This window comes from Pundamilia nyererei, unplaced genomic scaffold (genome assembly GCF_000239375.1).
Source record: "Pundamilia nyererei isolate P.nyererei 1_Seehausen unplaced genomic scaffold, PunNye1.0 scaffold00056, whole genome shotgun sequence".
NCBI lineage: Eukaryota > Metazoa > Chordata > Actinopteri > Cichliformes > Cichlidae > Pundamilia > Pundamilia nyererei.
Window position 1 is genome coordinate 3,244,333 of NW_005187457.1, and position 27,125 is coordinate 3,271,457.

Below are 27,125 nucleotides of genomic sequence, written 5' to 3' on the forward strand. Positions count from 1 at the left end.
CTAATCTGTTAGCAGAGAATATCCTGGAAATAGATTTAAAGATGCAGTTCCTTGTTTACAAAAATAATTAAATGTTTCGTTATTTTTTTAGCAAGGGATATATACAACATGGGTGAGAGAAGAATATATATAAAAGAAAAAAAAACGGGTTTAACGATCTGCAGATGCAATTGCCATGAGAGTTGTTGGTGTCTCCTCGGAAGAAAGAAATTCAAAATAACTTCATCAAAGAGTGCACAGGGATTAGAGGCATTACTCAAATGCATCTGTGCACCACGAGCTTTTCGTGCTCAAGCTTCACTTCTGTTGAAACCCACAGAAGAGACGCGTTGCATCGGAATGATTACACACACACACACACACACACACACACAAAAAACCCAGCTACTCACAGTGACCATAACCTATTTCCGTTCCAGGGCTGCCCCCACTTCCAGGTGATGCCACTGGATGCCACATGTCTTCAGGCCCTAATGGTAGCGCTGGAAGAACACGAGTCGCTCAGGACCAGGTGTCAGACTCAAAGTGCTGGCTTGGTGGATGCTCAATCGAGCACTTTTCAGAGAAGAACGGGACGGAAGGGTCGGCGTGTAGAGGGAGGGATGGGGGGGCCTCCGTGAAGAGCAAAAGAGGCGGAGTCCAACAGCGCCGGTTATAGGATTACCCAGATTATCCTTCCCCAGAGATCAATCCCACAGGAACTGTTTGCTGCCCGACTGCAGCACAAATCAGCTCCTCTACTGCCCACTCAACTCATGTTTCTCCTCTCTCTTTATCTCCCCCTCTATCTATACAGAAACACCTGTTGTAGTGGTACAACCAGGAGGTCTGGCCAGAGGGGGGCGCGGTTGGGGAAGGTCATGGTGGAAGGGGTTGTCTAAAAGTACAGTACAACCAGACGTTTCCAATTACTTCCTCTAAAAAGGGTTCAGGGCTAAAGAGCAAGGGAAGACAGTACGAAGACACTAATACAGTCCAAAGGTTATTATATGTCAGTGACATTTCTTCACTACGTTCTCCTTGTTTTTTTAAACATCACAAATTCTCTTTCTGTTTTGCAGGTTTTATAAATGACGTGTGTTGAGTGGGTGACAAGAAGTGGTCAGAGGTTGAAGTTCTATTTTGTCTTGCCAAAAATAACTTAACACCATATCACGCTGTGAAATAACTGTGCCAGCATACAAGCTTAAAGGTATTGTTAGCAGCATGTTCAGTTGAGTCGCCTCTGTGAATATGTTCGTGTGTTTAACAAGTGTGATAGCATTCCAGGAAGTCAGGAATTGTCTTTTTTAGGTGCTCTAGGATAGCCAGGAAAACACAGGGCAAAGTGAAAATCCAGATGCACACACAGGCCAAAAATATAACTTAAAGGCAGCGAGGAACAATACATGAGAAATCCTGAGGGAAGCTAAATAAACCATGCAGAGATGGATTTGATCTGCAAAAGTAACCCTTGGTGGAAGACTGCGTCTACTGTAGCAGGCTTTTAAATCAGGTAATAATTTTTAGACTTAAAAATGTGCATGCAAGAAGTAGATGTTCTACTTGTTTAGTGATGACAGAGGCAAGGCAACATGTTATTATCACCACAAAATAGACCAACCCGTAAATGTTAAAGTGTTCCTTCTAATTTATCCTTCTTCAGATATTCAAACTGAGATATGGCACCAGAAACTTCCCATTTCTTGTGTCCATCCATTTGCCTTACGCAACTCAGAGCCTTCTTGCGCAGACTACCCAGCAAGTGATTGGATCGACTACACAGTGTTTAAAGGAGAACCACTAGTAACCATATACTCTCAGTGACACTCGTTTGGCTTTGTCCTCCTCCCGTGACTCAGCGGCCCGACACATAAGAGGAGAACATGACGGAAGAGGAGAAACGCTAGCGTCTCTTTAAGAAATCCCAGAGGGAGAAATTAAAATAATGCAATCCTTCTGAAAAGCACGCTGTGTTATATTAGTGTGTCATGGCCCACATAAAATACATGAAATTAACCCCGAGAGCCATAATTAGTAATCACAGATGTATTATGGTTTGTTAAGGCGCGGGAAGAAGATAATTGGCAGCCCTAAATTTAGGCTACATTCTTAAATCTAAACTTCTAATAATGTAATCAGCGTACTGTCCCCTCAGGAGAAAGGTTTCCTTATGGCCTGCTCTCCCTGCCGGTAGTGATTTCTGACAGCACTGAGGACATAATCATGTGGCATATTCAGCTGTGTAGACATTTATAGGAAAATACAGTGGAAAAGCAGAAAAGAGAAGGGAAATTATGCTACATTAATGTGTGCTTCTGCTACATGTTGATGCTCTGTAGAAGTGAGACAGGAGCAGCACACTAAAATGGCACTCTCAAAGCATTAAAAATAACCAAGCGAGGTTTCCAGCATGTTCTTCATGGAGAGGTTTAATGAGATCTAATGTTCTTAGCTGCTACCTGTTGCTGCTATTTGTGCATCCACAGGACAAAAAAAAAGCACCATGAGAAATATTTTGGCTGGTCAGTCAAACTAGCATCTATTGAGTTATGAACTTGGGCTCATTAATCACACTCCTATAATAGTATAAATGAGTTCCACAGTGCTTAAACTTTCAAAGCCTGTGCTTGTTTTGGAACTGACTCCACATACATTATTCTGTCAACATGGGAACACATCAGCTAGTCTGCCGACTTGGCCTGCAAAGCCAACGGCCAATTTTCGCAGCTTCCTGTGTGGCGAGGATATCCAAACAGCGGATACTGGAAATCCGGGTCAAACCTTCCTGTTCATTTCACAGGTGATTGTATGCACACAACTGAAGAAAATGTTTAAAAGTTATTGAAATGCAAACAAAGTTGCCTGAACGTGATTGGTGAGAAGAACTTGGGGCTACAAATGTAAAGCTAAGAAACTTCCAGCACCTTTGCCTACAGAGTCAGTTTACAACTCTGTCTAAAAATGTGCCTAGAACTCAAGGTTATGGCTTCTAACTGCCTGTTTTGTGCAAATACCAGTAAATACTTAACTGCAATTACGAATGACAAAGAAAGACAAAACAAAGAAATAATTCACATCATGCACGTAGTAAACTAGGGAATGTTTGGCCTATTTCCAGTGGAAGATTTTAACACACATTTAGCATTTTTTAATTAAATTGAAAAAAAAAACTGCACAAATCCACAAGCAGATTACTGCATTTTCACTACTGAATCCTCAAATATTTTCCTGTGTGACTATTTTCTAATTCTTATTTGATTCCATATATTTATTACTATTATTCACTGCACTCCAGCCTTTTTAGCAGAGCAGTAAGAGTGAACCACTCTGCATTTCTCAAACTAATAGTAGCACTGCTGGCAAACAGTTTTCTATCAATTAAGTAATCAAGTAATGTTCCCTCTAGGAATAATATTGCAGATGCATCAACAGCTTTAGTTCTGTGTGCGCAGGTGCAACTTAAAGCTTGCACACACTGAGAAGTGCTGTTGCAGGAAATGACAATTTATTGAATATCAGATGGAAAAAGGAGCCAGATGTTAAGATGCCTTCCAAGCAGTGAACAAATTAAAAACTCACATTAGATAGGTTGTTGAAATCAGAAATAGCTCAATGCATCTCATAACTAAACATTGCTTTAGCACGTGAGCCTTTGAAGGTTCTCTGCTTGATTAAAGCTGGAATTAAATCAAGGATTTGACCTTCTTCACTAATGACTAATTACTGGCAATTAGCCCAGAGAATGGCCTCTTTTTGCCCCCTCTTTTCCCTCATCCTGCTCTCGCAATTGGCACCCACTCAAACACACAATCAAGGCAAGCTGACTATTTTACGCGGAAACACAAATACGCACACGCTCACTTAAAAAGTGCCTGAAAATAAACCTTTTGTAGGTATTGTGTGCTAATGAATGTGTGAACACAGGGGTACTTCATGTCTCAAGCTATGGGATCCTTGAGCAAATACCTGCAAAGAGCCACACCTTCTCTACCTGTGTGGTGTATTTAATTCTGCAGCAGTGGGAGGGGAGGAGGTTTTATTACTGCGGGGACTTGACAGTCAAAAGGTAAAACTCACATTCTTTAAGTCACGTGCCATCACGGTCACAGTCTGTTGTAAAGGAGTTACTCATACAAGCTACTGCGCAGCTGTGAAGAATAGGCATGGGTGTGTGAATGTGTGTGGGTGTCCTCCTGCTTCTGTCTGTGCGTGCACTGGGAGGTCAACTGTTGATCCCTAGGAAGTGATGAGTTTTCAAACCACCCCCTCACCCCCATCCATCCCCTCACCCTGGTTTCAATCCAGTTCTTCTTTCTGTCATGACCTCCCTGTTGTGTGAGCCAAATAAGTTCTCACCGTCAAATTTCCCAAAATACGCGCTCATCAGCTTGTCTAGAATCACTTCCACTGATGGAAAATAAAAAAAATGCTGAAGTGCTGAGAGAGAAAAAAAATGCTGATTCTACTTTAAGCTCCGAGCAGGCCTGCATCAAACCTGCTGAAACATAACAAGTCTGGGAAAAGCCAAGAGGAGGAAGAGGTGGATCATGAAGCAATCTGCACATAATCACCAGACTGTTTTTTTTGACTCCACACTGCTTCGCCTCAGTTTCACGCTCCTGACAGATTACAAAGGGTGACCATTTTCAAGTCAGAATACAAGTACTGTTTATGGCCCTGTTTTCATACGTTCTTTGGTGCATCCTAAATCATAGCTGTGAGCCAACACATAGACAAAACAAGATTTGGAATGACTTTCAGTGGTTGTGGTTTTCATTTAGTTCTGTGGCTTTACTACCAACATTCAAAAGCGAATGCACCAGAAGAGGAGGATTCAGCTAATCCTGGTTTATGAGAACTACTTTAAGATTTATTCATAACACATTTTTCATACCAAAAATTATGACTATTTCGCGTTTAAGACAGACCTCTAGCCTTTGCGGGTAGTGAGTAATGCTACAGCAGCATTACTGTGGAGAACAGACTCTCTGTTTAAACAAAGACCAATGCAATTTTGGAAAAGAACAGCGTTTAAATCGCACCGTGGAACTTCAATGCAGAAACACGATTGGCTAATATCTATTAATATCTAAATCTTAGGATGCCATTACTGCCCAATCATAACAGATCTTTAAAGAGAAAGAAGAAAGAGTTTAGCCCTGAGGGACTGCTCCATTACTTCTGTACACTGTGGGTTTCTCTCAACACACTCTCCTATCCAGATGTCATGTCATTCCCCTGGGAGCCACATTCATTATGGAAACAATACTCAGCCCCTCCAAATGGTGCAAAGATATCTGTGATAGCATAAACAGGCGGTACAGTTTTGCCTTCAAAGAGTTAGCCTGCTATTAGATTTTAAGGATAAGTGTGTGTGACTTAATGAGACTATATGCGCAAGCCTATTAGACCACATTTGGTTTCAACTAAACACTTAAATGGCACAGGGTATTTCTGTAAGTAGTGTGTCCCACGTGTTGCTCCAAGACGTCCTATTTCCTTGTCTCAGATGATTTTAAGCGGCCACAAGAAGGATAACAGAACAAATCCAATCCACTGGTTCAAGGGCAAAGTCACCGAGTCAGATCAGACTTCAGCTTTACTGAGCAAAATCACATCACGCTGTCATTCAGCTGAATATGGCCACGGCGGTGACCAGGGCGCGTCTAGCACGCTGCACTCATTTCTACCACAAAGAGGGAGCCTATAAGTTTGTTTATCAGTGGAAATCCGCCATTCCTCTGCGCAGTTGAACGCTTTTCCCCTCTCTGGATCTGACGACCTACCCAGACCAATAAATTGTGTTTCTGTCTCAAACTGTTTAGCAAGAGACGCGCGACAAGCACCATAAATTACATAAGCGCAATTAAAGTGCCAACCTCTGACCTTGCCCGACCGGCACAGCCATGATCACCTGACTTTTGCAGTGACCGCATCTTTCGTTTCAATTCGCGCTGTTCTAACGCGATTATTTAAGAGCAAGCGTAACAACAGGATCCACACACAGCAGTTGGTGGTTAAAGTCCGAGAGCACTTTCGCGCACCGCTTGCTGACTGGAGAGAGAAGACGCCATAAAACAAACGCGCTCGCCGCTGAAGTCACAACAAAATGCAGCGGCTTCGCGGGGAGCACCGCAGCAAGATCGGACCCGGGCTAAAATACGCAAGAGTACTCACTGAGGTGTAGATATGGATCATTGCTGTCCATACTGCGCGAGTTGTTGCGTCGATTTCCTACAGTCGGTGCTGCTCCGCATCCCAGCACATTCCTCTCCCAGCCCGACTGAACTCTCTCTGCAAGGCGGCTCTACACAGGGGCCCAGCGAGGGAGGGGGCGGCAAAAACAGGGCTTCTCCCAATGACAACAGTGGTCGATATCAAGCTCCAACACGATCATGACGAAACATCTCTCCTGCAGCGACACTGTGTTGCAATATTTTCATAGTAAAATGTTACTTTGGCGACAGAAAGAAAGAAATAAGGTGTTTTACAGCCTACACGTTGTCTTCTTCCTATTTATAGGCAGCGTAATCAGATCAATCTTTAATAGGCCAATGAAAATAAATCTAGTCGGTCTAGGAAGGGAATGCAAGCTGGATTTTATTGATGACAGGCGATATGTTTGGGCATGACAACCAGTTTAAATACAATAGGTAACGTTATCCTTATATTTTAAAATAATTGCTCCACTGACTTTAGAGTCTGTAGGTCTGTACTTATCTGACACAGATTCTTTAACTTCTTCTCATAAAATCATGCGATTTAAAAAAAATAAAATAGCTTTATTATTTGCAGCCTACACACAACTCCAAAAACAAACACCTGCTTCCAGCTCCTAAATTACCCGGTTTAATCTGTATTTGGTAGGTTATTAACTCCAATTAAATATCTCATTTGGCTTTGCTTAAAGCCTATTAAATCTGTGACTACAGCCTATAACAATTCCAAATGCAAAACACTCTTTTTAATCTCCTGCCGTCTTCCTGTGAAGGGATCTCTCCAGTGTTTACCTAATTGTTTAGTGTGAGTCCTGGTCTGGGTACCCCCCCGGAGCCCCCCCACACACACCCCTGTTCACAGTGCGGGGTCATGTAGGGGTGAAGCTCCCGGTACCTCAGAAGGTTATTTAGGAGTCAAGCCGCACTGAGGCATTCACAGTCTTGAACTGCAGAGCGGGCAGACGCTCCGTCAACGCCCGGCCGCTGACCACTCAGCGGGCCTTTGGGCTGCCCCGCTAATAGGACAGGCACCCCGGCACTCCCGTCCTTGTAACAGCGACCCATAAAAGAGCACAGGAGGATGCTAACCAAGATGAATGGGATTTTTTTCTCAGCTCATTCTACACTAATCAGAGCTTTTCATTTGTTATGGCCTTGCGCCAGCCCCTCAGCGCAGCCTTCCATTAGGGCCAGATAACATATAAATTCATTAAAGTCAAACAGAGGCATTAAAATGGTCATTTGTCAGCTCTCTCTTTGTGTGTTCCTAATGGTGGCACATGGTTCAAGGCATTGAAATGATTTTGGTAGGGCTTTTTTTGCACTCTGGCTCAAAAAGGGGGGACGTGGGAATTACATATACACACACACATATATATATACATATATATATTTATATATAGATAGATAGATAGATATAAGAGTCTGTGTGTTTATATGTGTATTTTTTTTCTTTAATGAAAATTTTGAAATTCTAAAAACATATGTTCCTACTGGTTTTTATGCTTTATTAAAAAATAAATTCACATTATAAAAATCTGCTCAAATCCACATGTATAGTTTAAAACCTTTTTTTAATCTATCATATTTTATTTATTTATTCATTTAATTGCCTAATGTTTTATTTTGGGGATCATCTAATCCATCCATCAACTTCAGATCTCATTCCCCACCCACCCATCCTGCTCTCACACACACACACACACCCATTCAAGCCCACTCAGTGAAGCAACCCTTTGCACTAATCCCTTTGTATTCACAGCCCCATTCCCACCAAACTGTCCTAAAGCCTAATCCTAAACCAAGCTCGACAAACCTGCTACCTGCTAACAAGTCACAGTGCAGCTAAGAGGCCAACCGAAACCTTAACCAAACCGTCTGTTTAAGTCACCTTTAATCACCCCTTCGCATGCATTCATGTAAACAGCACCAGCTTATAGGTGCATTCATTTTTTTCAGTCTTTCACCATTCTTTTGGCCCGCTTCCTGTATTTTCCCTGTTCCTTTCTGCATGTGTCCTTCTCTGGCTTCGGGATGGAAGTTCTAGCTGCGTCGTCATGGGAGATGACTCTCTCCATCTGCCTCCGCAGCCATGAGCCCATCTCCATCACGCTTTATCCGAGGGACTTCCACCACCCCCACCCTCCTGGACCCCTCTTCACCATTCTGACAACCCCTGCCCCCTGCTCAATAGCCTACATAAGCCTGCGATGATAAGTGTTCTCCCTCTTTGTGCGGGTTGGGATAAGACAATGCCACAGAGCACTACAGAACATCATCCATCTCATAGCTCATCAATCTGGCAGACAAAAGATGAAATGTAGCTCAAAGTCCCTTTCGCAAAAGGGGTTTTCTCTTTGCTTAGAAGAGGCTTGTAGCCCAACTTTCTCGCTCCTTTTCACTGCTAAGTAAAGTTCTTCTCCTCATGGCCACAGAGGAGGAAAGTATGGCTGTCTTTTCATAAAACACCAGTGCATAATTACAACTGCACAAAAACCCAATCAAATAAGTAGACACAATTTCAATATCAAGTGACAGATGTACTCAGTGGCAGCAAAATTATCTTTTAGGCATGAAAAGCCTGACTGGAAACATGCTGTTAACTCACCAAAGCATGAGGCCTCTGCCACATTTACAGGAATTTGTTTTGTGGTAAATGCTAATTAAAGCCTGCTGTCAAATAAATGACACCATCTACTTTTGGTTCCTTGATTAAGTTTACATTGTCTCATGGCCAGCGTGGGGCTCTTTGTTCACTCACTGTGGTCTTTATTTTATTTATGTGTTTATTTGTTTCAGCAATACATTCCTAACAAGATACTCCTTTTATGAGTAAATGTAAATTTACTTATACAGCATTTAGATCCATGTGAACAATAGTGTGTTGTTTCACCTCTTTAACCACCATGACATATAACAAGAGCATCAGAATGTAACCACCAAAGCATTAACTGTAACAAATTACTGTAAACAACCAATAAATTGAGTATAGTAACGTGCTGTAATCAACTTTTTCTTCTTTTTCAGTCATCAAGTCATCTGACTCGAGTCTTGCTCTGTTGCTTGTTTCTCATCTCATCTGAGCAAAATCCTGTTAGAGAAATCATGGGCACCGTCTACATCATAGGTGTCAAACTCTCGCCCGCGGGCCAAATTTGGCCCGCAGCCTAATTACATTTGACCCGCGAAGCCATACCAAATTATTATTAGAGCTGGCCTACTGGTATTATACAGCTAATATATATATTGTTTAGTATTAAGCTTTGCTTGTTCCATATTCAGTTTTTCAGCAAAACGTGTTTGAGTCCATAAGAAAAGATTCATTCTTATATCTGGAGGAATAAATATATTTCAATAAATATATTTCAATAAATATTAACGTTAGCCCGCGACTTTGTTCCAGTTTTGAATTTTGGCCCATTGTGTATTTGAGTTTGACACCCCTGGTCTACATCTTCCGTTATTGGTCTAAATGGAGTTTATTTAACCCTGTTTTCAAAAGTGTTTTGAGGAAGCAGTACGAGAGGAAACTGTTATCTTGCATTTGAAAAAAAAGAAAATGAACTGAGAGACAAGAACACAGACTGAAAACCTTTTCTGCTTAAAAAAATGGCTTTTTTTCTACTTACTGATCTACAGTACAGTGAAACATCCTAAGCTAACCCTCGTTTTCCTTTATGTTGCTAGGGAAATTAGAAGCACTTACAATGATTTATTGAAATATGTTTCAATATAAATTGAAATAAAGTATATAAGGCAAAACCAGAGTTTATGCAATTCTAAAAGGCCTGAAAGTCAATATGTGGTATGACCACCTTTATTATTCCACATGGCCTGAACTCTCATAGGCAAGCTTTCTTGTAATTTCTTCAAGTAGTCTTCAGGAAAAGTTCTCCAGTTTTTTGTTTCACTTTTGTCATCTTACATTGCTTCAATAATTTTTTGGCATACATCAGCCTTTTCTACCCATTTCCCTTCCTTAAGAATGGCTTTATGACAGCCACTTCTCCACTGAGACCATTTATGGTGACCCTTCAGTGAACAGTACATGGATGAGCTGAATGGCTAGCATCTCTCTCTTTTTTTTTTAGGTCCACTGTTCCTTTGTCCATTTTCCTCAGATTTAAGGAAACATTGCACACCATGCTGCAATAACAACCCGTTGTGCAATTCTAATAGCCAGTGGGAATTATTTTTATAGAGCAAAAGTACTATTTTATGTCTGTCAAGTTGTGCAGTCTTTAGCTTTTTTTTAATGAATTCAACTCAAGAGATGGAAACAAAGTATGTGTTTCACAGGCTGCTAATAGTAAAGTAACAAAGACTGGTTTCATAACGGGTTATTGTTTTATTCTAAGGGATTTTGTGAAGAATTAACAACAAAAAAAGCTTGTTGTGAGTGTGTTAAAGTGGGCATAATATTCAAATAACATAGTGTTCCTATTCTGCTGTGTGTTATTTATAGTGGCAACATACACTGTTTTTATCAGCTGTTCATATTTGTATAAAATATATGCGACTGCTTTACCTGTCCCAAAATTACACAGGGCACCCTTAATTATCATCATTTCTACTCTGGTGTTCATTTAAAATTACTACGAATATTTGAAAAAAAATGTATTAAGTCTGTTTCAAACTTTAAAAAAAATTAGCAGAGCATCAGCATGAATGGTGCATTTCAGACAAAGGGAGGAGATGTGTTGTAGCAGCTTGTACACCAACAGCAGCAGCAATATGACCAAAGCCTCTAATCCATTTTACACAAATGTTCTGTTAAACCATTCAGCCAACATATCAGGTTAACCTGTTAATCTGCTCTTTGTGTCTGGCTCTCAGGGGCTTTTCTCATGATCAATATTATAAGTCCCAAACTGTCCACAGACTCCAAACAGACATGCTTGCATTGTTACCATAATCAAGACACCACAAAGTTAGCATTTTGAGTTCTGTTATTGGTAAAACCCTAGACTGGAACCATAGAGAACTATATCCTGCTAAGTAAACACAATATACTTTTAGACGTAGATGACCTCAATCTAAGTCTCCACCTTGAAGTATTAGGTTAAAACCAGTGGCTATTTCTTGTTGAGAGAAGCTTCAAACCAATCCAGCAGGGAATCAACCAGACCACCTCAGGTTAATCTCACTACGACCTGAAATGCCCATGAAGGATTAAGTCCAGTGTACACCTGCCACTGATTTTTAGCACACAATGTCACTTAAAGTGACTGCGTTATTTTAAAATCACAAATTATAAACATAACTCTTAAGAGCTGATTAATTACCCGCGTTATTCAACGATACATAAATCTCTGATGCAGGACTGCTTAGAGTTTAGCTACAGAACTGATGACCCTTAACTTGTCCATATTTGCAGAGCACATTTTTAATGTCTTAACATGCTTTTTTTCCTTGTAAAATTGGAATGATTTTATATGATCTGATTTACGTCCACCTCTAAAAATAAAGTTTTACTTACAGAACTAGAAATAGGACTGAAAATGCACTCTAACATCTAGCAGAGTCTATGCGTGTCCAGCTATTATTGTAGCAGATATAATCTGTGTGAAGAGTTGTGTAGCTGTCAAGGTGTGTATGTGTGTTTTTAAAAAAAGCTTCACACCAAGATGAAATCTCTGACACTCAGACAGTTCACATCAGAATGGACCTGCACAGCAACACAGAACCCCAGGAATTGGACAGAGTGGATAGATTCTGTCCATGCAATTCACACCTCCTCTGACCATTATTACAGCCAAGTTTGGTTGTCTTAAGAACGCTGCCCTATCAGTAGCTAGCTGGGGTAAAATGACCAGTCTAAACTGAGGAATCTGTCTTCAAAAAATACCTTTGTGTGTTTGTTTGTTTTTTTAAAATTTCTCTCCCACAAAACTGACTCTGGCTTCAATAAGACCCAACATATGGGAAGTATCAGTGAAAATCTGGTCTGATTAGATATCACTTTTCACCTTATTTTTTGTGTTTCTGACAACTCTCATGTGACTACCATGTGCATGTGGCCTTAATGACTCATGGTGAAACATCATCATGTGCATGAGGCAAAAGGTTCCAATGCCTTGCCTCTCTGTCAAAAAAAGAGGGGGGAAAGCGAGAAAGCTGGCGGTGGATGTCAACTTAAAGTAAAGAACTTTAAACTAAGACGAATTACTGAGAAGAATACACTGGTGTCTACCACAAAGCAGACTGCGTTTTGTATATACACTTTGATGAACAAGATATTTTTGTCTCTTAAATGACCCCTTGCCAAAACATTACCTTTATTTAACCATATTCGGCCACTACAGGATTTTTTCGGTTTTTTTAAAACTGCAGAAGTGCAGGTGTAGTCTTTAAAATTACTAGTTTGCTTTAGAACTTAACATAAGTGACTTACTCAACTTCTGCCTCATGACCTCAGCTCCTCCGTGTCGACAGAAATCAGTGTTTGAACACTAAACATTTCACGCCGTACCGTGGAGCCTGCAGTACGATCCTGCTGCCTAGTGGCGCAGTTAGGAACCACAAGCTGCGATGTAAATTTTCCAGCAGCATTAAAACCGTTGCAATTTGTAATACTTTTAGTGTCTTTGTTTAATGTCACTGTCGCTCTCGCATTGTTTGTTGTTGTTTTTGTCCATTTTTTCTTCCTATATATGTGTGTGTGTATTTATATATATACATGTCTTACTTGTAATTCTTTTAAGATCTCTTATTTTGCTTACTGTCATTTAGATAGCTATAACTCAGTCTTCTATTCTGTGTATCTGTTACTTTTTTTCTGTTTTGAGAATCAGAGAGCAATAAAATAAATTATTACAATAAAATTCCCAGCTGCGCGCCCATGCTCGCTGCGCGACGGGTCCCTCGGCGGCACCCGTAGACTGACGGTAAAGTCAGACGTGTATCTAAACGGGAAGTTCATCCCTAAACAGCCGCTTGATCAACAGTGGTATGATCGCGCTTTGTTACAGTGTGATAATATACTAATGAATTCAAAAGAGGATGTCATCCGACTTAACGTTAGACTTGGAAAATCATCGGCAATACCCTGCGATGGATAGTGAGGCAGGCATCATCTCCATCGATCAGGAGGGAGAGTGGGGTAAGCAACAGCGGAGCTCACATATTCTAGAAAGACCCATAGAGAGAAGCAGTGTAGCTGACCCAGGATATCAACAGAGACAACACGTATAAAAGAGGAGTTTTTATAAGTCGGTTGTTTTAAAGACACAAGTAAGAGGTTTGTGTGTTGTGCTTGCTGTCACACTCCTAAGTCTAAGTTAGCCATTTAGCATTAGCCATGATGCTGTGATGATGTAACAGCAGGTAATTGGAGTTATAACCAGCACTGTAACTGGAGACAGGGCACACTTCACACTGCATTGTCTGATCATTATCACAGATATGTAATACTAAATATTGATAATAGTGCACAACTTACCCTAAAAAAAACAAAAACACGAAGAATGTAGATTTTTTTTCTCATTTTTACTGATTTATTTTAATAATCGCTTTTAAGGTCTCGAAAAGTAAAACTTGTTAACAATTTATATATTTATTGTTATCTATTATTATCATTATTAATGCTATTTTTATTAGGTTACTAATAATAGACTTGCTGTTTGCACTTACTTGTGTTTTATGCTGAATTGTGTAATAACCCGAGGAAGAAAATGTAGAAGAAACAAATAAGATGTTAAAAATGAAAGTGAAACGGATTTGTTAAAGTGTGACCATAATAAACTTGTTTGGCCTGTTAGAGTTTATGCTTTGAAAAAGACAAAAAACAAAGATACATTTTTAAGGGTACATTTTTTGGTGTTAGTAGTTTTGTCTGTTATTGTGTTATGCTGTGTTGTGCATGCATGTTTTTGTGGCACAGTCTGAACTGTATTGATAGCATTTCCAAATTACACATTGCCTGTATGGGCTATTTATTGAATATGGCAGAACTAACTAAATACAGTAAATTTGATCATACCAGCTTGTCTCTTTTACTGGCAGTTAACCGCAAGAAAAAAGCAAAAGCCAAATGTGCCACTTACTTATTTTGAAGATATTTTTTGTAATTGTTTTGTAATTGTCTTCTTCAATAATCTCATGATAAAGATTTCTAATGGAAAGCAATTGTCTGTGTTCTGTTCTCATTGACATACAGACTTAAGCCTGTTCGATGAGCTGGAGAAACTAGGCGATGAGCTGCGGGATGCAGATGAGCTGCTTGAGGCTCTTGATAATGCTGGCTATGTGAGTAACTCATCCTCTTAATATGCAAATACACGGGGAAGTGAAAGATCAGCCCAGTGGAAATCTGAAAAAAATTGACTGTGTGGTGCTGAAGGTAGAGCCTAAGATGGCTACAGCCACATTTTGTTATGCAAGGATAGATCATGCACCAAAAAAAAAAAAAAAAATTCCACCTACATCGTGCATGCAAAAAAAATACTGTAGACTCATATAAATGCCCCAGAATTCAAACGTGTTTAATTTTATCAGCTATAAATGACACATTGATTGGATTTCCCTACATGCATTTGCTTCCATTCTGCTTTCTCAGGAAGTCCATTTTTTTCAAAACCATATGTTTGATTTCTCAGGCCAATGGTGTTCCAGTTCTGGACTTTGACATCGACATTCCTCCATGGAATGAAATGGATACATGCAGCATTTCCACAGGTACGTGGTGTCACACTGCAGCACAAAATAAGGACTATATAAATAAATCTAAAAGGGATATTATTCAGGGATAATATAGCTGTTTTACTACATGCATGTAACATTGGTGCGTCATTATTTTTCAAACTTGTCCACCATGCAGTAGGTTTAATGGTCCAACAATACAAAAGTATTGAATGGTTCAATACTTGAGAGACGCATTGGCTTATGCTGAATAAGACTCGCACATATTGCCCATTGTTTCCATGTCCTTGTGCATCCAGATGGTGAGGTGAGCGTGGACTCTCTGTCACCTGCCCACACTCTGAGCTCGGTGCCCTCTCCTGCCTCAGTGGAAGCTTTGTCTCCGTGTTCCTTGCAGGTAAGACACGGTTTTCAACTCTTTGTCCTTCCTGGTTTTTCTGCATTTGAATTTCATTTCCAATGCAAATTGCACTTTGTTTCACAATGTGATTATTTACATGCTTGCCCCTCCTTTGAGCAGTTGCAGCAACAAAAATTTTCATCCAGATGGCGTTCAAACAATGACAGCTGCTCTTTCCTTTTGGATGGTCATGCACACACTTGAGACACTTATTACCAAAAGCCTTAAACACCTTGTCAGATTAATAATTTGCCATCCATCTGAAATGTGCTCCAACGTCTCGTTAAAAACAGGAAAAAAAGGTGCTGACAGCTTCAAGCATATTAGCATAATTTAGCAGGCAGATGTTTTCACAGCGTGTCAAAACAAGGACAAGGGCTACATCTTTTTCTGGCCCCAACACAGTCTGCACGCATTTGTCTGCTAAAGGAATCATCCTGACTTCTCCAAGGACACATTTGTCTGCTGGAGTCTTTGAGTACTGATAAGGACCCTCTATCTGTTTTTATCTGGCGTGCCTTGAGCACACATAGAGTACAAATGGCTTCACAAGTTAATTTATAGTGTCACGGGTGAAACGTATTTAAACAGTGATGTGACTACACTGATCATGTCCTCGAAGATACACGATCTAAATCTCATTTGTTTCTTCATTCAGGATGAGGCCCTGTCTCCACAATCGCAGCCGTCTCCTCTTTCAGTCTGCTCAGAGTCCAGTGGCTTTTCTGAAATCTCTTCCCCACCTCGAAAAGCTGCAAAGAGGACCAATCAGGTTGTACGAGGTGAGGCAGCTTCTGCCACCACACGTCTGCTAGCTATTCAGCTTTTCTCAATATTTAGACATTTGATTACTAAAACAGGGAAGATTTGCTATTTTTGCACCACAGTATGGGTTTGCAAAACTCTGGGATGTCGTGTCCTGAAAAAAAAAAGTCCTTTAAGAATAACTTATAACTGTAAATGCATATTTGTTTTCCTGAGCTTAGGATATTTATATGAATACCGTTTCCTTGTCTAACTACTTCCATCCCTGTCCTTTGACATATGCACACATGCACACCAGCCAAGCCAGTGCAGCCGGTCAAGAAGCCGATTCAGATTGGCCCAAAGGTTTCCATCCAGCCCAAACCACTGATTACAGCTGTGCCATTGGCTCAAGCAGCAGCTCCCATGCAGGCCAAGACAATCATCATCCAGCCCCTGCAGACCACTGTGCTCCCTGTGGTAAAACCAGCTCCAGTCAACATCAAACCAGCACCCCCTGCAGGTCAGGGCTCACACTGCAACACATCAAAACATGCTTCTCCCTCCCTGCACTGTATTGCATCAGACCAATGCATTAGTCATATTAACTGGAAATTTGATATGTCTTACTCATAATACTTTGTAACTCATAATTTAGAGATGATATTCAGGATTATGTTGTCAGTGCTACTGAATCTTTTGTAAGCAATAATTTAATTGTTGTATCTTTGCCAGTAGGTGGTGCTTTAACAACAGTTTTTGCTCTGTGTGAGGCTGTTTCTCACTATTTTGCTTGATGATCAATACATAAGAATGAAATTAGACAGTAGATTATCTTAATCAAAATATGTCCATATTTGCCTAACATTTGGGAAAAAAAGATGCTCTTTTTAAATCATTATTTTTTAATAAATAGCCGAACAAACTTGCTTTCTAACCAAAAAGTGAGACTGTTTATGGGCTGCTATGTGTTTCGTGCATTAGAGTCATTATTGCTGTTGTTTCTTTCTGGTTTAGCCTTTCTGGGTGACCAGTCAGGCCCTCTGTGTTTGTTACATCAGCAGCATCTAAGCCAATGTAAATACTTATGTCATTGCTTGGGTCCCAAATGGGTGGAGCATCTGACCTCTCTCGAAGTGAATTTGAACTTGGCTCCGCTGTCTGCCTTGTAACGGCCAAGATGGCAGATGGTTAAGGCCAAGACATTCAAATGCAAAGCCCCAGATGGAAATTTATTCAAGCGTGCTCAGTGCTATGAAGGGTATTGTTTTATGAGCTCATCAACATTCACAGCTGAGGAGTAAACCTCCTCAGCAACGGGACGATTTGAAAAAGGAAAGAAAGGAAATGAAACTGTTTATTGATTATTTTCCAACAAACAAACATGCTGAACCAAACGTTTGACGTTTTTTTTAGGCCTATGACTTCTTACACATGGTGAACTTGGGCGCAGGACTTGGTGTTGGCACTGCACACATTCATTAGCAGAACTGGCAAACGCTTGCACAATTAGCATTGACAGGTTTAGCATTAAAGGGGAAGGTGGCAGGGTCAGCTTGATGAGTGGTTCCTGGCACACCGCTCTGGGAGGCTTCTGCATTAGTAAGACCTTAATTTATAGTGACAGTCTTGCATTATGTTTTCCTTGTTTATTGCATTTGAGCTATGTTGTACTTCAAGTGTGGGGACACGTGCACATTTATGTCTGTTTAAGCTGATAAACATCACAAACCTATCACGGTGGAATGTGCAAGTGTAAGACCATGGGTCAAGATGGCAAACATCTTCTCCACCTGTAATTTAACAAAAAAGTCCTGTTAAAGAGAAGGAGGTGTATGTGGGTCACCAGAGGCAGGGAGGAGTTTGGAGGAACCTGCATCTGCATCATTTTTACAGGGCACATTGGGCTCATCTTTCTTTTGTGTATTGTCACTGTACAAGACGAAGGCTGGATGAAAAAATAAATGCGAAAGCAAAGTAATCTTCATTAGTCTATGTTAATCACACAATAAAAATATGATTAGCGTGGTTAAGACCTTTAATTTGAAAAAGCCTGTGTGTCTCTCTCTCAGGTCACCCTCTTTTGCTGTCTCAGCCAAGCCAGCTACTGCAGATCCAAACACCACAGGCCATCTCTGGGAGCGTGGTCACCATGCCAGCACTCAGCCAGGACTGGTCTGTACCCGTCGCTGCTCCACCAGTGGTTTCGGGCACACTTTTGACCCCATCCTCAGAGGATGATGTGAGTTCTGAGCATTCTCTAAGAATCTTCTTTTATGAGAGTTTCTATATAATCACCCGACACTGAGATGTTACCACTTCTGGTTTAAAAGCTCTTATCCATAAAATATACAGGAAAAAAAAATTCTTTCTTACTTTGTGTGTCATGGTTATTCATCTTTCTCTGCATGCTGACTGTTAACTTGTTTTTGTGGGGATTTGTTGGGTGTTTACTCTAAAATCAGGTGCATTAAATGCAGGCACATGTGGTGATATAAGTATAAGTAGTATAATTCTTATTTGTTCCACTTTTCATAGACAGGTTACAAAGTGCTTTACAAACTATACAGAGTTGGAGTTAAAAGTAAATATAAAATTAAAAGAAAGCACCGGAGTAATATATCTGATTATCGTTCAGAGCAAGTTTACCAAAATAAATAAATAAATTACATGCTTGTAAAACATTTTTATTTTTACCCTGTGTGTTTTAGAAGCATGCAGGCCTTTAATGAGTATTTCAACGACAGTGGAGGAGTATCTTAAGGATAGGTAGGATTTTTAAGCTCACGAAACGCTGCGATGGTCGTAGTCTTTAATTTGCTACCTAACTAGCAATGTGCCCAAATAAATGGTGCCTTCAACACCTGTGTTTGTGTGCGCGTGTGTGTATCGACATGCAAGTACTTGCCTGTGTGCGCTTGCGTGGAGCAGCATTGTTTTGCATCGTGAGTGTGCGTGCAGTTGCTCGCTTTGTGATGCTGTGCTCCGGGTGTTTACGCTTGAACTGGATCCTGTCCAACCCAAACTCCCCCATTTAAACCTTTTTTTTTTTTGTATTAATTTTAATCTCACAAACCATTAACTTTGATTTTTGGCTAAAATGGTGGAAATGAAAAAGCATTTATAGTTGTTATTTATAATAATGAATCCATTTTTCCACACTGAGAGAAAAGTTATTACTCTGCATGGACCATGCCAGTCACTGATGACACAAATTGCTGCTTTTTTTTGCATAGAGAGTGAGTACCAGGCACGTTCATGTACTTTATATCAGGGGCACTCAAAGTGCCAGTGTAGGGAGCCAGTTTATGATGGAGGGCTATAGAAATCCACACGTGAAACACTTACTTTGCAATGTCACTGCTCAGAGGGTGGTTTGTCTTGGTGGTTGTCATTTTTGTGCGAGTTTTGGAGGGTTTTGTTTTGTTTTGCGGGTTTTTTAAACCACTGATGGCATTTCTTGAAACCAACTCTGTTTCTTAAGACTTATGGTGGCTAGAGCAGAACTGAAAGTTACATGAACTTGTTCTTATGCAGCTTCTTTCTACTCTACATGAGCATTCGAAGTGCTTTATAGAACATGCATTCGCACAAGCACCTTTTTCTGTGCCTTGCCTCTAGACTAGTGCTTTCTCTCTAACGATCGCATACACCTACACTCTGGTGAATTCATCGGGAGCAACTCAGGGTTCAGTATCTTGCCCCAGGATTTCTTGGCATGCAGATCATACCAAAGTACGCTTGGGCAACGAACCACCAACCTTCCCATTAGGAGACCACCTACTCTATCTCCTAAACCACAGCCACCCATAAGAAGTTAAAACAGAAGAAAACTGCTCCTTTTGTCTCATTTTGCACCATTATACATAGTATGAAATGTAGAGAATCACATTCTTTCTTTGTTGTGCGCAGGGGCCGAATAAAATGTTAACAACGGCCACCATTTGTGACCACAGACCACACTTTGAGAACCGTGGCTTGAGACCACGTTATGATCTGAAAGGAATGATTTTCACTTTGTAATCAGAGATAAATCTTAAGGAATGCTGCAGAGCACTGAGACGACACAAACATGTAAAAATGCAAATAGATGATGAGTGTTTTTTTTTAAATTTTGCTACAGTAGAACAGATTCGTTTGAAAAGGACGGGACATTGCTTTCAGTATTAATGGCAGAGGGTGTATTCTTTCGTGTGATGCGTTCAGGGGTGATGCCAGGACAGCTGCGCTTTCCCCACACGCATTCGTTTCTCCCTGGTTGATTTTTACGACAGCGTATACATGCAACCACGGCCCCGTTAACTGCAGCAGGGACTGCCCCAGCAATTTAAAAGACATAAAGTAAACTTGTAGTATTTTTTATTGTTTATGGCACATTTTCTTGGTCTCTTCATAAAGGGTCACCAACTTTTACAAGTGCTTGTCTTATTTTGTGTGGGCGTGTTTGTCGTGATCTTTTAAAGACCTGAGGCTAGCGACTCGCTGGGACTTTTAGCAAATTCGCTGTTGTTTCGGGCTTCGGTCTCCAGCACAGCAGTTACTCATGTCTTGTTCTCATCTGACCTTTATTGGGTTGAGAAACATGTTCTCACTCTGTCTGCTCTTTCGGACTTGTTTGTTTTGTTAGCAGGACTTCCACATTCCCAGCATGTCTCCTTAGCATTAGGCTGAACAGCAAAGTTGCAAAAATGAAAAGTTAACACATTTTGAACCTTTGTTAATTATGGAAAACCATGTGTCACATTTGTGGAATGTCTCTAAAACCATGTGTAGTGATTTCTGTGGTGACAGTGGGAAAATGTATCCAGATTTCTGCTGTTATTATCTCATGGGGCAGTGATATATGTGAACATGGAAAACAGTTCACATCATCTTAATTAATATTAACTTGGTTAATCGGGTAATTAAAAAAAAAGAAAAGATTCTGAAAAGCGTCTGGGTTTGTTGTGTTTTTTTTAAAATAAAATGTAATGGTTGACCTCTAGCTGTAAAAGCCGCCCACCCCTAAAAGGGCGTAGAGGAACTTGTCCAATTATCGCGGGCATAATTCAGTCGAGAGAAGCACTTTTTGCGCCAGACATCGAGAGAAATGTCGAGGAATTCCAAACCTCAGAGGCCAAAACAAATACTCCTCTCAGCCATTTGTAAAGCCAACCAAGTCAATAAAGTTTATAATAGGTGATTAAAAGAAAGGGTCTGTAAACATTTAATTGTGAGCAGGACAAAGAGATCCAAAGTTTTGAAGTTCACCTTATTTACCAAGAGAAAAAGGTAGTGGAAATTTAAAAAGCTCATCTGAAGAGCCTTTTAAAGGACAACTGGGGCAGTTTTTACACATTTTTGTTAAGGATGGAATTTTTTATATTTAGAGCAATTTCAATGGAGTTGGTTGTTTCTGTGGCACAACAAGGAGAATGTAAGAGGCTCGACTCTTCGTGAGAGAGCACTGCAGCTGCGTTCACTCATCGTGGTTTGGCTGCAGCAGAGTGGTGGACTTGATAGGCTTGTGGATGTGTAAAATGCCTGTTAAAGATGGCATGCTTGTGCCAGGTGTTGCTGCATGTTGTATCTACAGTAAGTCTGTGTGTGTGTGTCGCTGATTCTGGTCTCCACAGTGCTGTATTTTGGCCTGCGTAAGCCTGGATGTTAAACGGCTGCAAAGGATTACATGCTTCAGACAGGTGTTGTGCAGTGCGACAGCTGTAAATAGCCATCAGGGATTGGGTCAGTGTAGTGTAATGGGCTCCCAAATGGCAAGGGATTTAGGTGTATGTGAGTGTGTGTTTGTGTGCATGTGCATGCATGCAAGGGAAACCAATCCTGTCTGAAATTGCAGGCCTCCACAAAGGTTCCCATTAGTAGGATGGAAGGATTTACAGGGGTGGGCCCCAGGAAGGCCTTGTGGTCCCTGCGTACAGCTAACTCAGATATTTAGGCATGTTTAACTTCTTTTCATCAGAAATATTTCTAAAGCTGGACAGCTGAGACTGAGCTTGATTAAAAACATTGAATCCACTCACTGGCCACTTTTTTTAGGTATACCTTTCTAGTACTTGGACCCCTTTTTCCTTCAGAATGGCCTTAATTCTTCATGACATGGATTCAACAAGATGCTTGGACCTATTCCTCTGAGGTTTTGCAGCAACATCACACAGTTGCTGCAGATTTGCTGGCTGCACTTTAATGTTGCAAATCTCTTGTTCCAATACTTTACGTCTCAGACTTAATCCGTTAGATTGAGATCTGGTGACCGTGGAGGCTTTTTGAGTAAACTGAGCTCATTGTCATGTTGAAGAGCCTTGTACCTAATTCTGTTGGAAGCAGCCACTGTAAGATGCATACACTGTGGTAAAAAAGGAATGGACATGTTCAGTAACAATAGTGTGGTAGGCTTTGGCATTCACACTTGGTACTAACAGGCCCACAGTGTGCCTCTGGCCTCTGGCATTAACAGGGCATTTCCACCCAGAGAACTGGCACTCACTGTTTTTTGGACCAATCTCTAAAAACTCTAGAAATGGTTGTGTGGGAAAATCCCAGTAGGTCAGCAGTTTGTGAAATACTCAGAAGTCACTTAAATCACCTTTCTTTGCCATTAGCAGTTGAAGAAAGTAGGCAGTGAGTAAATAACACATGAACACTTAACTTAAGACCCCTTTTTGTAGTCTCACCGTACAAGCACTGTGCACTTCACACTGCATACTGCTGATGGGGAAAAATAGTAGTAGCTGTTATATTTTTTTCAGAAGCACAGCACAGTTAATCGCTCACTGTTTATATATAATTCCAAAATTTTGTCCTTAAACTGCCAGAACTCTGATCCAGGGTTATTATAGTAACTAAACTAAAATTGATGTGTTCATTGAGAGTCAACTGATTTCCAAAAGTTCTACTGCCTGTACTAATTTTCCTAAATCTTGCCTCTGGCTCATGCCCTCCATACAATAATCATTACTAACTAAATTAAAACTAAACATTTTTAAACAACAAAAAATCAACTGAAACAACCAAACACACTCTGGAAACGAACTCAAACTAAACTGAATTAATAGACTTAAAGAAGTCAAAACGAAATAAACAAAAATCACATTAGAAAATACACGACTGTAATAATGATCCACTCGCATCCTATTAGCAAACTTTATGGCTGAAGTAGGTTCATCATTCTGCTTGCTCTTTGCTCAACATATTGCAACCACATTGGCTACGACAGATCTGTAACTCATCACCTCTCTCTCTCGGCTTCCTCCTGCATTAGCAAAGATGTTCTCTTTGTCTGTATTGTGCGCATCCTTTCGACTGTTGGGGGACTTGTGATCTCGCCGACTGTCTGCGTCACGCTCGACTGAAATGTCACCTATGGAAACCATTTCACAGTTATGGGGGTTTATGACTCACAGTAAAATCATGAAACATTTACACCCTGACCCGTTAGAGGAAGCCACTATCATCTGGATAGATTAATGGTTAATCACAAACTTCCTTTTGGAATAATCCTTGAACTGTTGAACTGAATGAGGGGTTGCTCACTTGCATTGTGGCGATCAGACTCCTGTATGCTTTTCTCTCTTCACCCATATTCATCTGTTGAAGTGCTGTTGACCAGGAGTTGGGATGATCATGCAATTAGATGCATTCACACGGCGCTGATCAGTGAACCAACAGCTGTCTGCAGCTGTTGCTGTATGAGCTGTGCTGTGCTAATGGGCATTTTCCCCCCTTGTTTGCATTTCCCACTGGCATTCAAATAGTTTGAGTGTGAACAAGTATCACTGTTAGCCTCTCAACCCGCCAAGCTTCTTGAGAAATGCCACTCAGCCCCTTTTTTTTTGCCCCTTGCCCCACATCTTCCTCCCCAGCCTCATTGTGGACGCGACGTGAAGTTCCCCGTGCTCTTCACTCCCTGGTAACTGCTTACTTGCAGTGTTCCCAGGCTCGGGCTAGTGGCACGGCTCCCAGACCTCGGCTGGGAGACAGAAGAGTTTCTCAGGAGACAGAACACAAATACAGGGATCCAAATAACTTAATCACCAGCGGGGCTATTAGACCCTGGATCTTAGAGACTTACCCTTAGGAGGACGTTTGTGTTTGGAGAAGAGGGGCGGCGAGATGGCTGGGGAGTGGGTGGACAATGAAGGTGTTTGGGTAATCTGTGCCACTGGTTCTGCTAATTTGAGAGAGGTCATGTTAACATATGCACTATTTGGGTTAGCATGCGAGACTTTGATTTCAGTTCTCATCTTACTGACGTCAAGTGGAAAGAATCTAACAACTTGAGCGTGTCTTTATTTATTTATTAATTTGTTTATGTTGATATTTTTTAAGTCTTGATTCACACAAACGCCTCAGATAAACAAATCTGAACTGAAAAAAATGCCAGAATTGTATTTATTTATTTATAGTTTACCTTGAGAGTTAAAACAATAGATGCTGGCTGTGGCCGTTCTTATGTTTCCACATTTAGACCACTAACATATAAACTGTTTCTGTGTTTATGTGCCTGATGTGAACCCATTTATCAATGAGTGACTCCTTTTCTAAACACACATATAGAATAGAAGCATTGCAGGTGACCTGTTATGCCCCTAGAGGATCCTGGTGTAAATATTTTACTTAAAGCATACACTTAAGGGCTCTTTGGAGCGATGTTAATGCCAGGATTTGCTGAAGAATTGTCATTAACCTTACAATACATCCTTAATGTGTCTGTTTATTATTCTATCACTGAGGTAAACTAGAGCACCAGCAACAGAGGGAGTCTCTGGGTGAGAATAACACAGTCGGCACTGGTTTTTATGTTGGGTTTATCTTTCCTGCTTCCATTTATTTTCTGCGTTTCCTGTGATTTCTTCTTTCTCATGCCAATCTCTGCAATTCAAACCTCTGCCTTCTCCCACCTCTCCTTCCTCAGTATTTTTCAATATACCTCATGTGTTCCAAGTGTTAATGAATGAGTGTTGGTTCAAGAAATGGACAGAGCAGATGTCGGAGCACATGTATGTGAAATGAAATGGCAGTAAATACAAATGAATATAACATACGTCTTTAGAATTGACTGTAAAATGATGTTTAGTTTCCCGCTGTGGTCAGAGTAATTATGTTTATGGGCAGTTTTTTTTGTTTTGTTTTTATTTTGTGTGGTTTTTTTTGTTTCTTTTTTTTGTTAATCCCATCCTCGGTTCTTGTTTGGACTTGATGGTCGACGTCACTGTGAAATCACAAAGCACACGTTCACACGCTTATTTCCCATAATTATCAAAAAAAATACACTCGAAAGATTAAAGATCAACTACTCTGGGAAATAATAATGTTTTGCCAGCGGTATTCAGCACGATCACTCTGGAACAGAAAGTAAGTTCTGTACCAGTGGTGACTCAGTAGAGATGTAGTGATTGAGTGAATCTCCTCTGATGCTGTATTTATGATGTCTGTAATGCATATTGGATGAGACAGCCGTAACCTAACTTTTTGGAAGCACGAGATGTTTCTAGTTTTCTCCTCATTCCCAAGACACTTTTGGATCATTTTACTAAAAACAACTGCTCATGTGATTCAAAAGACTTTTTATTTAAGTCAGAAGAACCTGTGGTCTGCAGTCCAACGGGTGGCTTAGGAAGTAACTGCTTCTCTTTCCTGTTTGGAGTCGAGGAAGGATAAAATATTGGCGTAACTTCAATAATAAATGATGTCCTTGTTTCTGTTTTTTTCTCACATTCCCACTGTAGTCCAAGTTGTCCCAGAGACAGCAGCGCATGATAAAAAACCGCGAGTCAGCATCCCTGTCTCGGAAAAAGAAGAAAGAGTATTTGCTTTCGCTGGAAGCTCGCCTGAAGGTGGCGCTGTCTGAGAACGAGGTGCTCAAGAATGAGAACGGCAACCTAAAGAAACAGCTGGAGGGCCTTCTGAGCAAGGTGAGATACGACCAGCGCTTCCCTCACAGTACAGGCACATGTGTTGGAAGTCGTTTTTACTACAATGGGTTTCCTCGCTTTCTCTGCAGAACACAGCGCTGAAAGCAACAGCACCCAAAAGGAGAGCGGTGTGCCTCATGGTGGTCGTGGTGTTCCTCGTTCTTAATGTTGCACCAATGAGGTGAGCGTGGGACACTGAACAGATGAATGCTTTCACTTGCCATAAAAAGTCATTTGATACAGTGATCGATGGCTGAAATTCAATTCAAACCAAATGAGTGCTGATGACGCTGATATTGTCAGGCTGCATGAATATTTCTGCCATGATTATTGACTGAATAGAAATGGGAAGCCCCGTGACTCACAGTGGGAAGCACGCCCTACATGTAAGATATTATGCAAAAAACGTTTTCCTTTTCAGACGATGTCTTCAACTTTTTAACCGCCCCACTCCCTCAAAACGAAGAAAAATCTCTTTTATCAAGTATATTGAACAAAAAGTAAAAGGTGATCATCGGTTGAGCTAATATTTGTGTGTATTAAAAGTCATTGACTTTGCATGGTAATACTTTTGGGGGTTTCCTCGTAAGACTTTACTACTATGCTCTGGAGCCAAGCACCAGAGCATAGTACTGAGTAGTATGTAGTCCATTAATGCACATGCTATAAAAGCCCACCTTTATCCTGACCAAAGCCAATCTCTTGGAAAAGAAAGTGACGATTAATTGTTCATATGTGCCGTATTGTTCTTGTGTACAGTTCAGTCCTCTGATGTTGCTGCCAGAGTTTATAGGACTTCTTGACTAATGGATGAATAACTCTCAAAACACTGCGATGGGCTGGGGCAAAAGTAAACTGTTACCACTTGTGAAAGTAAAATAAAATCATTCTGGCTTCAAACATAAGAAAGAAATGCAAAAAGCATTTGCACATGGTCATTTTTCTTATCTCTGCTTGTAATATTAACAATTGGGACAAATTGTAATGAGTTATATAAAACTACACCAAAGGGGGGGGGACTTGATTCCTCTCAGCTAGCAGATGGAGGGGTTGTGTAACTCAAGAGCGCCGTTCACCTCCAAGTGTATTGAAAAATTTTCTGTTCTCATTTTATAAAAATGTTTATTTCCTACTGGGAATTGCATTCTCCACGAGGATCCAAGCATATCTTTTCTGGATCTGAAACTTCTCTTTACTAAAATCCACTTTTTTCTTTCCTTTTTATCTAGA

The 27,125-nt window shown here is 40.6% G+C and overlaps 2 protein-coding genes across 5 annotated transcripts in view; one reads left to right on the forward strand and one right to left on the reverse strand.

The window, feature by feature from the left end:
- rxrgb (retinoid X receptor, gamma b) overlaps positions 1-12,663 on the reverse strand; it is a 31,287-nt gene extending 18,624 nt beyond the window's left edge. The window contains exon 1 of one of the 4 annotated variants that reach the window (XM_013911128.1): positions 12,595-12,663. In XM_013911128.1, coding sequence (XP_013766582.1) covers positions 12,595-12,610 — 16 coding nt within the window. In that variant the 5' untranslated portion in view covers positions 12,611-12,663. Of the gene's footprint in view, positions 1-392; positions 623-1,603; positions 1,746-6,159; positions 6,458-12,594 lie in introns of those variants that run through there. The other 3 variants (XM_013911126.1, XM_013911129.1, XM_005734116.1) reach the window with 3 other exon arrangements.
- Positions 12,664-13,081: 418 nt separating this feature from the next.
- Positions 13,082-27,125, forward strand: part of atf6 (activating transcription factor 6) — a 27,019-nt gene continuing 12,975 nt past the window's right edge. The window contains exons 1-9 of the mRNA XM_013911096.1: positions 13,082-13,302; positions 14,359-14,447; positions 14,798-14,876; positions 15,140-15,237; positions 15,899-16,022; positions 16,304-16,507; positions 18,057-18,226; positions 25,710-25,895; positions 25,985-26,076. Coding sequence (XP_013766550.1) covers positions 13,203-13,302; positions 14,359-14,447; positions 14,798-14,876; positions 15,140-15,237; positions 15,899-16,022; positions 16,304-16,507; positions 18,057-18,226; positions 25,710-25,895; positions 25,985-26,076 — 1,142 coding nt within the window. The 5' untranslated portion in view covers positions 13,082-13,202. The remainder of the gene's footprint in view (positions 13,303-14,358; positions 14,448-14,797; positions 14,877-15,139; positions 15,238-15,898; positions 16,023-16,303; positions 16,508-18,056; positions 18,227-25,709; positions 25,896-25,984; positions 26,077-27,125) is intronic.